General features: G+C 29.3%; 4 protein-coding genes across 4 annotated transcripts; 3 read left to right on the plus strand and 1 right to left on the minus strand.

Annotated features, from left to right (window-relative positions):
* Positions 1-460: 460 nt before the first annotated feature.
* On the plus strand, positions 461-4,131 carry LOC108565831. Its single transcript, XM_017925477.1, has 5 exons — positions 461-815; positions 1,830-2,070; positions 2,426-2,559; positions 3,084-3,233; positions 3,807-4,131. Exons 1-5 carry the CDS (start codon positions 746-748, stop codon positions 3,965-3,967), a joined length of 756 nt encoding a protein of 251 aa, XP_017780966.1. The 5' UTR covers positions 461-745; the 3' UTR covers positions 3,968-4,131.
* A 1,549-nt stretch (positions 4,132-5,680) lies between these two features.
* On the plus strand, positions 5,681-7,892 carry LOC108565840 (protein takeout). Its single transcript, XM_017925490.1, has 5 exons — positions 5,681-5,789; positions 7,029-7,272; positions 7,338-7,471; positions 7,530-7,679; positions 7,741-7,892. The coding sequence occupies exons 1-5, from the start codon at positions 5,717-5,719 to the stop codon at positions 7,890-7,892; spliced, it is 753 nt and encodes a 250-aa protein (XP_017780979.1). The 5' UTR covers positions 5,681-5,716.
* A 1,080-nt stretch (positions 7,893-8,972) lies between these two features.
* Positions 8,973-10,155, plus strand: LOC108565842. Its single transcript, XM_017925491.1, has 6 exons — positions 8,973-9,155; positions 9,213-9,305; positions 9,357-9,495; positions 9,554-9,687; positions 9,756-9,911; positions 9,985-10,155. Exons 1-6 carry the CDS (start codon positions 9,083-9,085, stop codon positions 10,134-10,136), a joined length of 747 nt encoding a protein of 248 aa, XP_017780980.1. The 5' UTR covers positions 8,973-9,082; the 3' UTR covers positions 10,137-10,155.
* A 41-nt stretch (positions 10,156-10,196) lies between these two features.
* On the minus strand, positions 10,197-12,172 carry LOC108565843. Its single transcript, XM_017925492.1, has 5 exons — positions 12,070-12,172; positions 11,127-11,367; positions 10,721-10,854; positions 10,509-10,658; positions 10,197-10,447 (listed from the first exon to the last, which is right to left on the minus strand). Exons 1-5 carry the CDS (start codon positions 12,128-12,130, stop codon positions 10,293-10,295), a joined length of 741 nt encoding a protein of 246 aa, XP_017780981.1. The 5' UTR covers positions 12,131-12,172; the 3' UTR covers positions 10,197-10,292.
* Positions 12,173-12,657: the final 485 nt, after the last annotated feature.

The raw sequence follows: 12,657 nt of genomic DNA on the forward strand, positions 1-12,657 counted from the left end.
ACGTTAATGCTTTTCTGTTGTTGAAGCAAATGATTTAATTGTAGTAATTATTTTTTGCTATTAAAATGTGAATAGAAACGGAAAGTTCACAATGTATTGATTGACGAATAATAGAAATAATTGATGACGGTGAATCGTACAATTATAAAGTTGCAAATTTGTTTCATAGAGGAAGTGTGGGCAGTCTGGTGCAGTCGATGTGAAAATTGCGGAATTTCGCGTTCACATCATTCAAAGAAAATTATAAATTAATTGAATAACCGCACACTATATTAACTTTCTAATTACAACGTGTTAAAAATTGCCCGACTAGTGAAAAGGAAAAAAAAATAATGCAAGAACAAAACATTATATGTTTACATTAATTTGTTTCCACATGAAATTGCACGCTTTTGTATTCATTTTTTTTATTTTTCTTGTTTCGACCATAATACGAAAGTAATTAAAGCTATTTCTTAATTAATCCTTGACATCCCGTTGTAACTGGGCACAATGCGAGGAAAGAGAAGTGAAGAGAGCAACAACAACGAACAACAAACACTGCTCAGTTTGTTGTCGGTATAGAAAAGTTAGAAGAGTGTTGGAGTCTCGTGAGATCACAGCAAGTTTGCGGCGACTGAAAAGGAAAGTTAGCAAACACCTGCGGTTCATTTGGTCCGTGCACATCAAATAGTAAACATCGATTTTATAAGATAGATTCATTAATAATTTTAATTAAAATTGGATTCGTTGATTTCGAATCATCATGCTGTTAATATTATGCGGTGCATTTTTACTCGTCACCATCGCCAGTGCAGAAACCATAACATCAGTTCGTAAGTCGTACATAATACAAATTATAAAGTGTAATTACATAAGAAAAATTGAGTAAATTATGTTAATCAAATGCATTATACTTTTCAAATTCCTATTGGATTTGAATACTTCCTATTCACGTTTTTTAATCTACAACTACATTGCTAATTTGTATTCGTTAGATCTTTTTTCACCTAATTGACAATTGACAATTGATCATTTTATTATTGAATTGAATTTTTTTTTGAATATTAATATTTATTTGCAAAAATTTTATACATTTTGAGTAAATGTTGATCAATTGAAGATTTCTGATCAGAATAATACTGAAATATTTATTTACATTACTATATTTTTTTTTGCAATCATTCATCTATTACAATTTTTTGATAACATATTTGATTTGAATCAGCGAAAATATTGTAAAATTCATATAAATAAATTTGCAATTTACGGTTGTACAAGGAAGGAAGTTAATATTTTTTAATGCATTAATTAGGAAATAAGGAAACAATTTCTCTCTCCCCTTTCATCCGATCGTTCATCATCTTTTTTCCCCTTTAAGCCGATTACTTTCACCGCAATAATATCCACATAAATGCACATGCAACGCCAACAAAATCAAAACAAAAACTGCGTAAACATTGGAAAGCGTTAGAACATTGACTCCTCATTCCTAAAGGAAAGCAGTCATAACGCCTTTACATTCATATAAGTCACTTCGGAACCGATCATTGTGATATCATCAATAATCCATTATTTCTATCCGATCGTTGCATAATTGCGTCTCTAAGGTAAACGAAGTGACGTGATGCAACGATGTTAATGTGTGTGGTTAATTGCATGGGAGTCTGTGCGTAGTTTCGTCGGATTTAGCAAGAGTAATAACCTAAGGTTGTCCTCGTTTTCGATTCTCTTGCCGGGTGTTTCATAATGCGCTCATGAGAACGCTCGATTGCATTTGCGAAATTTGAAATTTAACACGCAGCCTCTTTCCTATCCACTACTCAAGAATGTTCTTGTGACTTTCGCAGCACCGTACGTTAAGCAATGCCACGAAGGGGATGCCCAAATAATCAACTGCTTCATAGGAGCTCTGCACCATCTGCAGCCATACCTAGCCGAAGGAATCTCGGAAATCGAACTTCCTCCGGTCGAGCCTTTTAGAATGGACGAGTTGTCGCTCTCCTTGACTTCAGGACCGAACGGATACAAAGTCACCTTATCCGATATAGACGTTTTCGGAGCTAGCAATTATACCGTCACGAAAATGAAGTATTTATACTTATAATATTATTTTTTTAATTTGTACTCATGATAATTTGTGGATTTTTTGACCACCCAGCAATTCCAGAAACTAAATTATGTCATGTTATATTCAGAATTCGGTTGTTTGCATAATATACACATAAGTATTCACAGACAATTAGGAAGAAGCGTCGAGCAGAGCGCAGTGTTAAATATTAATGTCCAACATTAAAAATAACCTTAGAACATAAACAATAACATTATAATGGCTTTTTCATTGAAATGGAAGTCGTTATTGTAATTGAAAAAAACAGAGTATTTGACCTCATATTATGTTGAAAATTGACAGTTAAAGGTGTTTAACTCTTATGTGTGTTTGCAGGTTGAGTGAAAATGGCAAGCCGTTCGAGGCGAAGATCAAAATGCCAGAGCTTCGATTGACTTCCAAGTATAAAAGCAGCGGTGTTCTCTTAATCATTCCGGCAAGTGGAAATGGAACTTTTAATGGGAAATTTCGTAAGTATTATTGAATTAAAGATGTTTTATTTAATAAATCCATGAATATTTGGTATACATTTTAACTTAATTTTATTTAAATTGCAAAGATATTCTATGATTTAAACGATTCATGTTCTTGCGTAATTAAAAAATTGTCTAAAAAACATCCACCTTATAATAAACTTAAACCTTAAAAGCCTGATTTATATTTTGAATATAACTTTTGTTTATGTAATACATACATCCAAATATTAAAAATTATTATTGAATGTGTACAATACGATTTAAAAGTTCGGAATCAAAATTGAAACTTATTTTATTAAAAAAAATTGGATAAGTTTACTTTCAACTTGGATTTTTATATTTACTAAAATCTTAAATACTCAATGATTTAAAAGATTTATGTTATTGAATAATCTTTTAAAACGTAGATATTATAGCAAATGTTCTGCATTAATATTAATTATAAAATCAATGATATCAATAAAAAATTTAGTTATTTTATAATAACAAGAAAAATCTAATTTTCTTATATGTTTCAGAGGATGTTACAGCTGTAGTGAAAGGAACTGTAGGCTTCAAAACCAAGGATAATCAAAGATACATGCACGTGGATACTCTAATGGTGGATATTGACATTAAGCACGTCAGAATGGCTGTAAAAGATGTGTACAGAAATAACAGGATCATAGGTAAATCCTATTTATTTATTAGTATTTCTAAATGAATGTTAACTATGCTATTAGAAAGAGTTGCAAGATAAATATTAGAGTAAAAGTAAAAGGCTTGATGGCTGTTTGCTAATATTAAAAATAGCAATCATTTCACTATATATTAAGAGGGTTTCTTTCCAATTAATCTTTAACATTTTTAACTTTATGTATTTTGTGCAGTATTTAGGCTTGTTATTTTAGCAAATTATTGAAATTTCAGTTGGAAAATGTTACATATACAATTAGTATCGGCAACACGCTTAACTTGGCTGTCTAAAGTCAATCATTTTTAAACAAGTAATTACTGTTTCTATAATTACAAATGTTAATATTGAACTAATTATAAATCGGCACTCATTTAAATATGCAATTATCATTTAAGTGAAAAACTAATAAATATTTCAATATAAAAATATATAAAATTTGTGATTTACAAAAAAATCATTAAATAAAATATCGAATATTGTGATATAATTTTAATAATTATACAATTGTGACACCATTACAGATCGACTTATATATTTTATTGTACTAATATTTTATTTGTTTTAGGTGAAGCGATGAATCTTTTCTTGAGAGAGAACGGACAGGAAGTTGTTAAAGCCATGTTACCGCAACTGCGAAGAAAACTATCAAATTTATTCCAAAGCATTTCCAATCAGCTGTTAACACATTTACCGGTGGATATATTCTATGTGCCGAAAGTGGCGTAAAGATGATCTAAACACGAAACGTACGAATGTACGGTTTCTTGCGGTTGCGCTCTTCCATAAAGATACAACCAAGGAGACTTGTATTGTTTGTTCAACGTTTGTCATCGCAAATTATATTTTATTATTATTAATATTTAATTAAATAGGCGTAAGTAGTGATATTAGCGACGTTTATTATTTCATTTTTAGAAAACAATGTTACGTTTTTTTTAATAAAATATTATCTTACACAAGCTGATTATTATGCTTTAAACACCGTGACATTATCAACTTGCACGTGGCCTTTCCTAGAATATAATTCACTGTGAAGAAAATCTGTATGCATAAAGTGGACAAGTTCTATGGTTACATAAGAGAAAAAACATTTATTAAAAAAATAGAATTATTTACAATCAATTTTTTTATTATGTACCTCGCATAGTGCGGGTAATTGCTAATATCCCGGACTGTTATAACCACTAATGATAAATTAATAACTTACAAAAAGCCATTTGACTTTATAAAGGAAATGAACTTAGAATTTAGTTTTGCTCAATTAACAGTTTGGTTTCAAACCAGATTATAATAAATCTGCACTGATCAAAGCTGGAAAAATTTCAATTCTATATATACAATTTTGCTTCATACACAATCACTCAAATTCCTCTTGATATTGTGCATAGTAAGTATTGTATATTGAGGACTTACTCTCTCTTCTAAAGTCCAAAGTATCTTAACTACGTCTTAAGAGTAAGATCATAGTCCATCTGTAGTTTTTTTTAAATAACTGGACTTTGTTACAATTTGATTTGAATCCATTTGATAAAGAAAAATTTAAAAAATTAAAACAAATAAAAAATTAGTAAATTTTTCCATATTTGTATCATAAAATTTATGAATAGTATTTTGAATAAATATGTGTATAAATTTAATTATTTAGTAATAATTACCAATAATAAATATATTAAATTTAGAAAATGCTTACAATTTCAGGTTTAATGATAAAATTCCTGTAAACAAATAAAATAATTAATTGGTGAAATTCGAACTATAACAAGAGATTGTTTGCGATGAGTGAAAGTGACGTTTTTTTATGGATGCGTGTTTGTTAGTAATTATTATTTGTTGCTTTTCTTTTAACGCAAATAATTTTTTATTCACTTTCTTTAGAATCGCATGCATTTTACAAAACCAAACACGAGTATTCGATTCGATGCACAAATACAATTTTTGTTCATAAATAATCAAAGAATATCGGACAAAAGTTATTTGAATATTATTATATGCTAAATAATTGTATACATAGAAAGTCATTAAATCAAATTACAGTGGGACCTCAGTTTCCGAACATAATTTCAAAACAAAAAATGTATTCCAAACAAAACATTCTTTTTATTTAATTTAAAACAATTTAAATATACAATTTAATTATAAATGATGTAGATATTAAATATAAGTAGGATGTAAATACCAAATAATGCAATTTTAATATGCAATTATCAAGAAAAGCACGAAAGTAGCAGGTTTTCTTGCATCCATTGTTAAATCTTCATTTAGTAAAATTAATTGCATTTTCGTGTTAATGACAATTTGAGTCCTTCGTCGGGGATGGACGAAATTAACATTCATAACGAGACGAGCTTTTGTTTATAAGACGAGTCGAAGAGCCCCACCTCGAGTGAGAGACTAACAAGTCACGGTCAAGTTTGTAGGAGGTCAGTTGTCGAAGAGACTTCTTCAGAAGCAGAGGAACATACACATCAACTAATCATGGATAAGAGATTTATATTCAATCTGATCACCTTTCTGGTCACAATATTTGCAAGTGTTCAAGCAGATAACCGTAAGTTATATTTGTCTAATAAATTTAAATAATTTTAAAAATTAATTTGTTAATCAAATTAATTACATTCTTATTTAATTAAATAATTAAATACTAAGCTCATTAATATTTCGTTATCAATTAAACTATTTGTAATATAATTTATTAAAAAATGAAAGGGTTATTGACCACGTTGATTGTGTCTTATAATATATAAATAAAACATAACTGGTTATATTAAGAATCCTATTATAATGCTGTTGACCTACGTTAAGGTAAAAATTCTTCTTAAATACAGACGCAGGGGCAGAAGGAAATTAGGTCATGGACCTTGAGACGCATAACTTAATCAATTACCTCTTTTTTATTCAATACCGTTAGCACCATCTTTAATGACTTTCGAACATTGTAAGAATGGGCCAATGAATACGCTTTACCGTTAACCGTTACCAGGTTTCTGTGTCTGGACATCAGACTGTATAAAACTGCTATATTCAAATGAACTTCAACAGTAAAAAAATGCATAAATTAAATTTACTAAGAACTGTAATATTGAAAAATGGTTAGTTTATTTCTATATAACATACAGAAGAAAATAGTTATTTAGGTTACTTGTTACATCCGAAACTTGTTAAAGCAAATAGAGAAGAACAAATATTGTATATAAGAAAATCTTTTTGGACGTAGGAATATTTAGAATTACAAGAATTTACTACTTATTTAATAATTATTAAATTAATTCTAAAATATTTAATAATGTTGACGAATCATTAAATTAGATAAAATCTTAATGTTATGTAATCTGAAGGTTATTTATAGAATAAAAGTACGCCCTTTTAATTTCACTGTTTGTATGCTCGCACGCATCAGACTTGGCCCTGACCATGCGTTTCAAAGGTATTGAAGAATAAAGAAAACATCGAGTTGAACAACACTCAATGTCACCCATAAAAATCTTCTAAAGAAAATATAAAACTAAGTGCTGTAAAGATATTGAAGAATAAATCACTCATAAAAATACGATATCCTCTTAAAGTATAAGCTCTTCATTGAAGAGTTTTAATTTACAACATCATAAGGGGCTTAGGAATAAAAGTTATGAATTTCATTTAAAATACGTTTACAGGAAAAAAAAAATAAAAAGGAGAAAGCGGCGAACTTAAAGTGGCAATAATATTTTAAAATTCACAAAAAAAAACCTTTGTGCAAGTTCTTCAGGTTTATTATTACCGACTCTTTCAATTTTTTTTTTCTTTACAGAATTTTACTACTTGAAGAAATGCTACAAGTCGGATCCAGAGGTAAACGAATGCCTGAAGCGTTCCTCGAATTATTTGATTGCGAATATGCGCCAAGGAATCCCAGAATTGAACATGTACGAACCAGAACCTATCATCATTGATGAAATCGGTATCGCTTTAGGTAATGGACCGGATGGATACAGAGCTTCATTTAGGAATATCAAAGCTTATGGAGTTAGCAATTTAACAATTACTGCTGTTAGGTAAAACAAAATATATATTTTAGCTTAATTTGAGATGATAATTACTTTTTTCTATATGGTTATAGGTCTGACATTGAAAGCAATCAATTCCAATTCACGTTCTACATTCCGCACATTTCCGCTAGAGCTTTATACGAATCTACCGGTGTTCTAATTTTAGTTCAAGCAACTGGAGGCGGTTCATATTGGGGAGAATACGGTTTGTTATTCAATTACCTGTAACTCTATACATTATTAACAATTCTTTACTTAATTAGAGGGAGTCAAAGCTAAGGTGTACATCAAAGCAAAACCGGTCGATTACCAAGGGAAAACTTTCCTTTCCTTACAACAGATTAAGATGGACTTCAGCGTAAAAGACATTAAAATGGGCGTCGAAAACGTTCACAATGGAAATTCCGTTATCCGTAAGTTATTTTCAAACAAACTCTTTAAATTATTCTACAACTTACATTAATTTCATTGTAGAAGCCGCATTAAATCTGTTCATTAATTCAAACGCGCAAGATTTGCTCAAAGAGATGAAACCGGATTTGAAGAAGAAACTGCTGATGATTATGAAGAACTTCGTTGAGAATCTTTTTAGCAATATTCCGTACAACGAATGGATCTCGGAATAATTTTAATTTATTAATTTAATATTGTATAAAGTGATATCATTTTTTTTTATAAAATAAATATTTATTGAGATTTATATAGAAAATTACTTAATTTCAATGCGGTTACGTAAATTGCAAGAAAATTTGTGCATGCGATTAAGTATTTAGTATAAATGCACGCAACTCTTTCAATAACATTTATTTACTTAATTAAGTTAAATAAATGTTTGTGACTGACTGTAACTACATATTTTATTCAATTAACTTTTTAATTAATATAAATTAAAATTTACTAATTAAATTCTCATATTATTCAATGAACAATAAACTGAAAACTGTATATTTAATACATGTTTGTAATTGATTTTTTTTGTTATCATTAAAGTAATTGATTAAATTCAATAAAACTTTGTGATTTTAGTTCAATACAAATATTGTTTAAGTATTTTCAAGTTAAAATAATAGGTTTTAACAATTAGTTTATTCATTGAGATTTTAAACTAAATTATTAGTATTATTCAATTACTGTAATATCCTATAAATGTTTATAGTTTTAAGCTTGTTGCTAAAACAAAATAATTTATTAAATTAATTAATTTTGTAATTGGGATTCCAATTAAATTAGAAGATTATTTAATGAGTAATAAATAGAAAAGTAAGTTTACTTTCTTAAGAGAAACTTCGTTTTCTGAGGTAAAAATACTATAATGGCGTAGGTTCAATCATAAGAAAATGAAAAGCTTTTGTTTTAGAACATAAATTTTTTTGCAATTAAATTTCGTAAATTAGGATAATTTTTCACTAAAAAAAGTAATGAAATTTTAGTAATAAATAGCATTAATAGAATGTATTTGTAAATAATCTTACCTTAATTTCATTTAAAAAGCTGCAGATTCATGATTAAATCAAGTGCTCGTGTTTCGATAAATGAAACGTAATAAGGTAATAGAAACAATGATATGAGTGTGATTGAAACACCTTGGAATTTGGGTGGAGTTAATTTTGTGGTTGACAAATTTGGTTAATTAATAAATGACAATGTTTTGTGCGAATAATTGGAATCAAAAAATCGTTTCGTGCATTGAGCCATTTAAAAAAAAAACATGCGCTGACCTTGATGAACGGAAATAGTAATTACATATTAGAAAATCTTCTATAAAAATTGGTGAGCCCACTGGAAAACTACAGTACGCCTATTAACCACCAGAAAGATGGACCGCGCATTGTTCATGTTTGGATTAGTTGCAGTTAGTACAATTTCCTACTGTTCTTCAGCTGAAATCCGTAAGATGATAATTTGAATATTTCAACGTAGTTTATTATTGGTGCAATTTTCATTAGCGGAGTTCCTGAAGGTCTGTAAAAGAGATGAACCCAATTTGACGGAATGCATTAAACATGCGCTGGAAGAGATACGGCCGTACTTGAAAAAAGGTAAAACTTGAAGATTGTTGAAGATCCATAACTTGGAGTTATTATTAATAGGTGTACCTGAGCATAATATTCCGAGCGTCGAGCCAATCATCATTAAAGATTTAATTAGCGAACAGTCTGGAGGTCTGAAGATTACTACAAGCGATGTGGTAGCTTACGGAGGAGGAGATTATATAGTTAACGACCTAAAGTACGATGAGTTTAATTTGTTGTTTTGGTGGTTTGTATTAATCTAAGGCATATTTAAGAGTGGATATGGAAAACCATAGGTTTGAAATAGACGTTCTCCTTCCAAAATTGATCGTCGATGCGAAATACACATTGGACGGTAAATTGGTTTTGGTACCGATCAAAGGAAACGGAGATTTTCATGCTAATTTAAGTGAGTATTTCTGATAGAATTAAATTAAAAAAAATAAATTTTAAAATTCCTAAACAAATATTTTTTAGCTGATTGCGAAGCAAAACTTATACTGAACAGTGAGCATTATGAAAAGGATGGAAACCGTTACGTAAGATTTCTCGTGACTGATGGAATGCTGAAAATTAACGTCGGCGGAGGAAAAGTCAAATTGGATAACTTGTTTTCAGGAGATAACGTATTAAGTGAGCAAACAAATATTAATTCACAATTGAAAAGCAAAGAAAAAAAACATAAATTAATATTTTTTTTTTGCAGATGACGTTATCAATGATATAATCAACAAAAACCTGTCAGTTTTTGTCAAAGAGATACTTCCTTTCATAGAGAAAGCTTTAGCCAAAAATTTAATCACCACCGGAAATCAAATTATCGAACCGTACACGATCGAGCAACTTTTCCCTAAATAAATTATGAAATAATTGCGATCATAACCGTATCTTGTGTGAATTGAATTTTGTAATAAAATATTTAAATAACAATTTACTCTATTTATAACAGAATAAAAATACTATAACATGTTTACACGAAATAATACAGTAGAAGGAAAATCACATAATTTGTTTTTAGTTTTCCGGGAAAACTTCTTCGTACGAGAAATTCTTCACGATTTTATTGGCAACGTCTAGAAGGTATTCGGAAGCCTTAGTTTGGATGTACGGGTTGGCGAGTTGCAATAAATCTTTCTTGTTTTGGTTCAACATATTGTTGATTCCATCAGCTGTAAAAAAAATCATAGATTAATACCATTTGTAATTGGTAAATTATATTGGAAAACTTACTTAAGACTTGATCGTTTGCGAAAAGATTATCCAAATGAAGATTGTAGTCGCCTATGGTCAGGTTGATGGTAAGATCAGTGAAGTGCATTCGCTGTTCTCCTCCAGTTTCAATGATATCTCCTTTAAGAATTCCAATGGCTTCGCATTTGGCTGAAAACAATAAGATTAATTATATGACGTTTCGATTAAGATTCATTAATTAATCTCATTACTTGCGTTCGCGTTGAATCTACCGTCACCTTTGACAGGGAATGCTAACAACTGAGCATCAACGACGTAATCACCGATTAACTGAATTCTTGGGAAGCTTATAGAGATTTTGTAAGTGTGATTTGGAACATCTAATCTGTAATTCAATAATCATTTATATAACTATCAGAGGTGGTACAAAAAATGGATGGGTATAAGTATTTGTGGGCCACATGCAATTTTGTATTTAGAGGAAAAGTTGTTTTTTAGTTTACAAGTTTTGTTAATTAAAAAACAACTTCTTTATATCCTGAGGGTACTCTTGACCCGTGTACTATACCAATATTTAATATACTATTCTATAATAGTACAATTTGTTATTGTTTTAGGTAAATTCAGTATTTGTGAAGGATTAACAACATAACTTACTTAAGATTGGATAAGTGGAAATCGCTTGTACCAAATACGTCGACGTTATTTAATTCAAGATTGAAGTGAGACGCTCCTAAATCTCTGGTAACTTTTATATTTGATATCCTCAAAGGCTCCATAGATGGAACATCAAGTTCAGGTATTCCAGATCTTAGTTTGGGTCTTAAACTTTCAACTGCTTCCATCACGCATTTACTCACTTTTGGATCAGACCTTTTGCACGTGTGAATATAACTGGCTGAAAATAATTAAAATATTCCTATATCCATTACAATAGTCTAATCCAGTGTTACTGGATCTGTGAGTTGCAATGTAAAGATGAGTTTCGTTATTTTTTTTGTGAATTGCGAAATGACAATTATCACCTTGCGTGAAACTGATAAACTGGAGAAAAACTCATAGCAAATTTGGTCGCAGTACAACTAAAATCATATATGTTGCTGAAAAAAGGTTGAGAAACGCTGCTCGAATCTCTCAATTGTAATCAAAGTTTTTTTATAACATAATTTAATAGTTAAACGTTCAACTTGATGACTATAATTGTATCTATAATTAACCTCCAATAGCTGATGAATAAACAAATGAACAAAAGGGAAATGTAGAAAATAACAATATCTGTTTACATTGCAGACTCAGGGTCAGATTTTATATTACATGGATTCTTCTTGTAATTAAATAATTTATCTTTTGTTATATAATTTCATAACTCTATAAAATTTATCAAAAAATCAAAGTGTTATTTGTTACCATAAAATTTTAAATGAAATATCTAAATAATTATATTTGCATAATTCCAATTTAATACTACAAATAGTAAATAAACAATTCGTGTTAGAAATATATGCAATTATCATGTTTACATTTTTATATAATTGTAATAATTAACGACAAAAATGTATTGCATGTTCTGATTTAATAATCAAATGTATACTCTACTTACGTATATTTGCTGATTCAGCAAAAACCATGAATGCGAAGACAATTAATACTTTTCCCAACATTTTGTATCGTTCTGGATGTAGATGCAAATTAAATCTGACTGCATTCTATGGAATCCTATTTATACTTCGGCCGGGGAAAATAAGCGACTGACGTACTGCGCAACAGATTAAAATTTGTAAATAATGATGGAACTGCCTTTATTTGTGTTTAGAAAAAGGAAGCAAAAAAAGAAGCAAACAAATGCAGGAAAGAAACACAAAGAATGAGAAATTAATATGACCTTAAGATTTAAACATAGAGGAACCAAATTATCATTGGAGTCAGCCAAATAAAAGTAAATAAACATTAATAATTTCATGATGGATTTTTATAAGTAATTTGTGCAAGGTTATATAAAGTAATTTAGGGTTGATTTACATGTTTTTTTTTTATAATTATATACAATATGTGTTTGGAAATTTTATTGAAATCAAGAATAATTAAAACTAGTTATAATTTATTAGCAGAAATGTGAGACTAAATTAAATAATGGAAAAACGTGAACCTTTGGAACTTCGGACAAGTTTTTTTTAATTGCCAAGTTTAA

Source organism: Nicrophorus vespilloides, unplaced genomic scaffold, assembly GCF_001412225.1.
Source record: "Nicrophorus vespilloides isolate i.1.1-1 unplaced genomic scaffold, Nicve_v1.0, whole genome shotgun sequence".
Lineage (NCBI taxonomy): Eukaryota > Metazoa > Arthropoda > Insecta > Coleoptera > Silphidae > Nicrophorus > Nicrophorus vespilloides.

Bases quoted from the DNA above. Each gene is read 5' to 3' on its own strand.
- LOC108565831 (XM_017925477.1), top strand. From the start codon at position 746: ATGCTGTTAATATTATGCGGTGCATTTTTACTCGTCACCATCGCCAGT. The intron at 816-1,829 runs GTAAGTCGTACA...TGACTTTCGCAG, and splicing joins AGAAACCATAACATCAGTTC to CACCGTACGTTAAGCAATGC. The intron at 2,071-2,425 runs GTATTTATACTT...GTGTGTTTGCAG, and splicing joins TATACCGTCACGAAAATGAA to GTTGAGTGAAAATGGCAAGC.
- LOC108565840 (XM_017925490.1), top strand. From the start codon at position 5,717: ATGGATAAGAGATTTATATTCAATCTGATCACCTTTCTGGTCACAATA. The intron at 7,273-7,337 runs GTAAAACAAAAT...ATATGGTTATAG, and splicing joins TTAACAATTACTGCTGTTAG to GTCTGACATTGAAAGCAATC. The intron at 7,472-7,529 runs GTTTGTTATTCA...TTACTTAATTAG, and splicing joins TTCATATTGGGGAGAATACG to AGGGAGTCAAAGCTAAGGTG.
- LOC108565842 (XM_017925491.1), top strand. From the start codon at position 9,083: ATGGACCGCGCATTGTTCATGTTTGGATTAGTTGCAGTTAGTACAATT. The intron at 9,156-9,212 runs GTAAGATGATAA...AATTTTCATTAG, and splicing joins CTGTTCTTCAGCTGAAATCC to CGGAGTTCCTGAAGGTCTGT. The intron at 9,688-9,755 runs GTGAGTATTTCT...AATATTTTTTAG, and splicing joins AGATTTTCATGCTAATTTAA to CTGATTGCGAAGCAAAACTT.
- LOC108565843 (XM_017925492.1), bottom strand. From the start codon at position 12,130: ATGTTGGGAAAAGTATTAATTGTCTTCGCATTCATGGTTTTTGCTGAA. The intron at 10,855-11,126 runs GTAAGTTATGTT...ATTGAATTACAG, and splicing joins TTCCACTTATCCAATCTTAA to ATTAGATGTTCCAAATCACA. The intron at 10,659-10,720 runs GTAATGAGATTA...TATTGTTTTCAG, and splicing joins TAGATTCAACGCGAACGCAA to CCAAATGCGAAGCCATTGGA.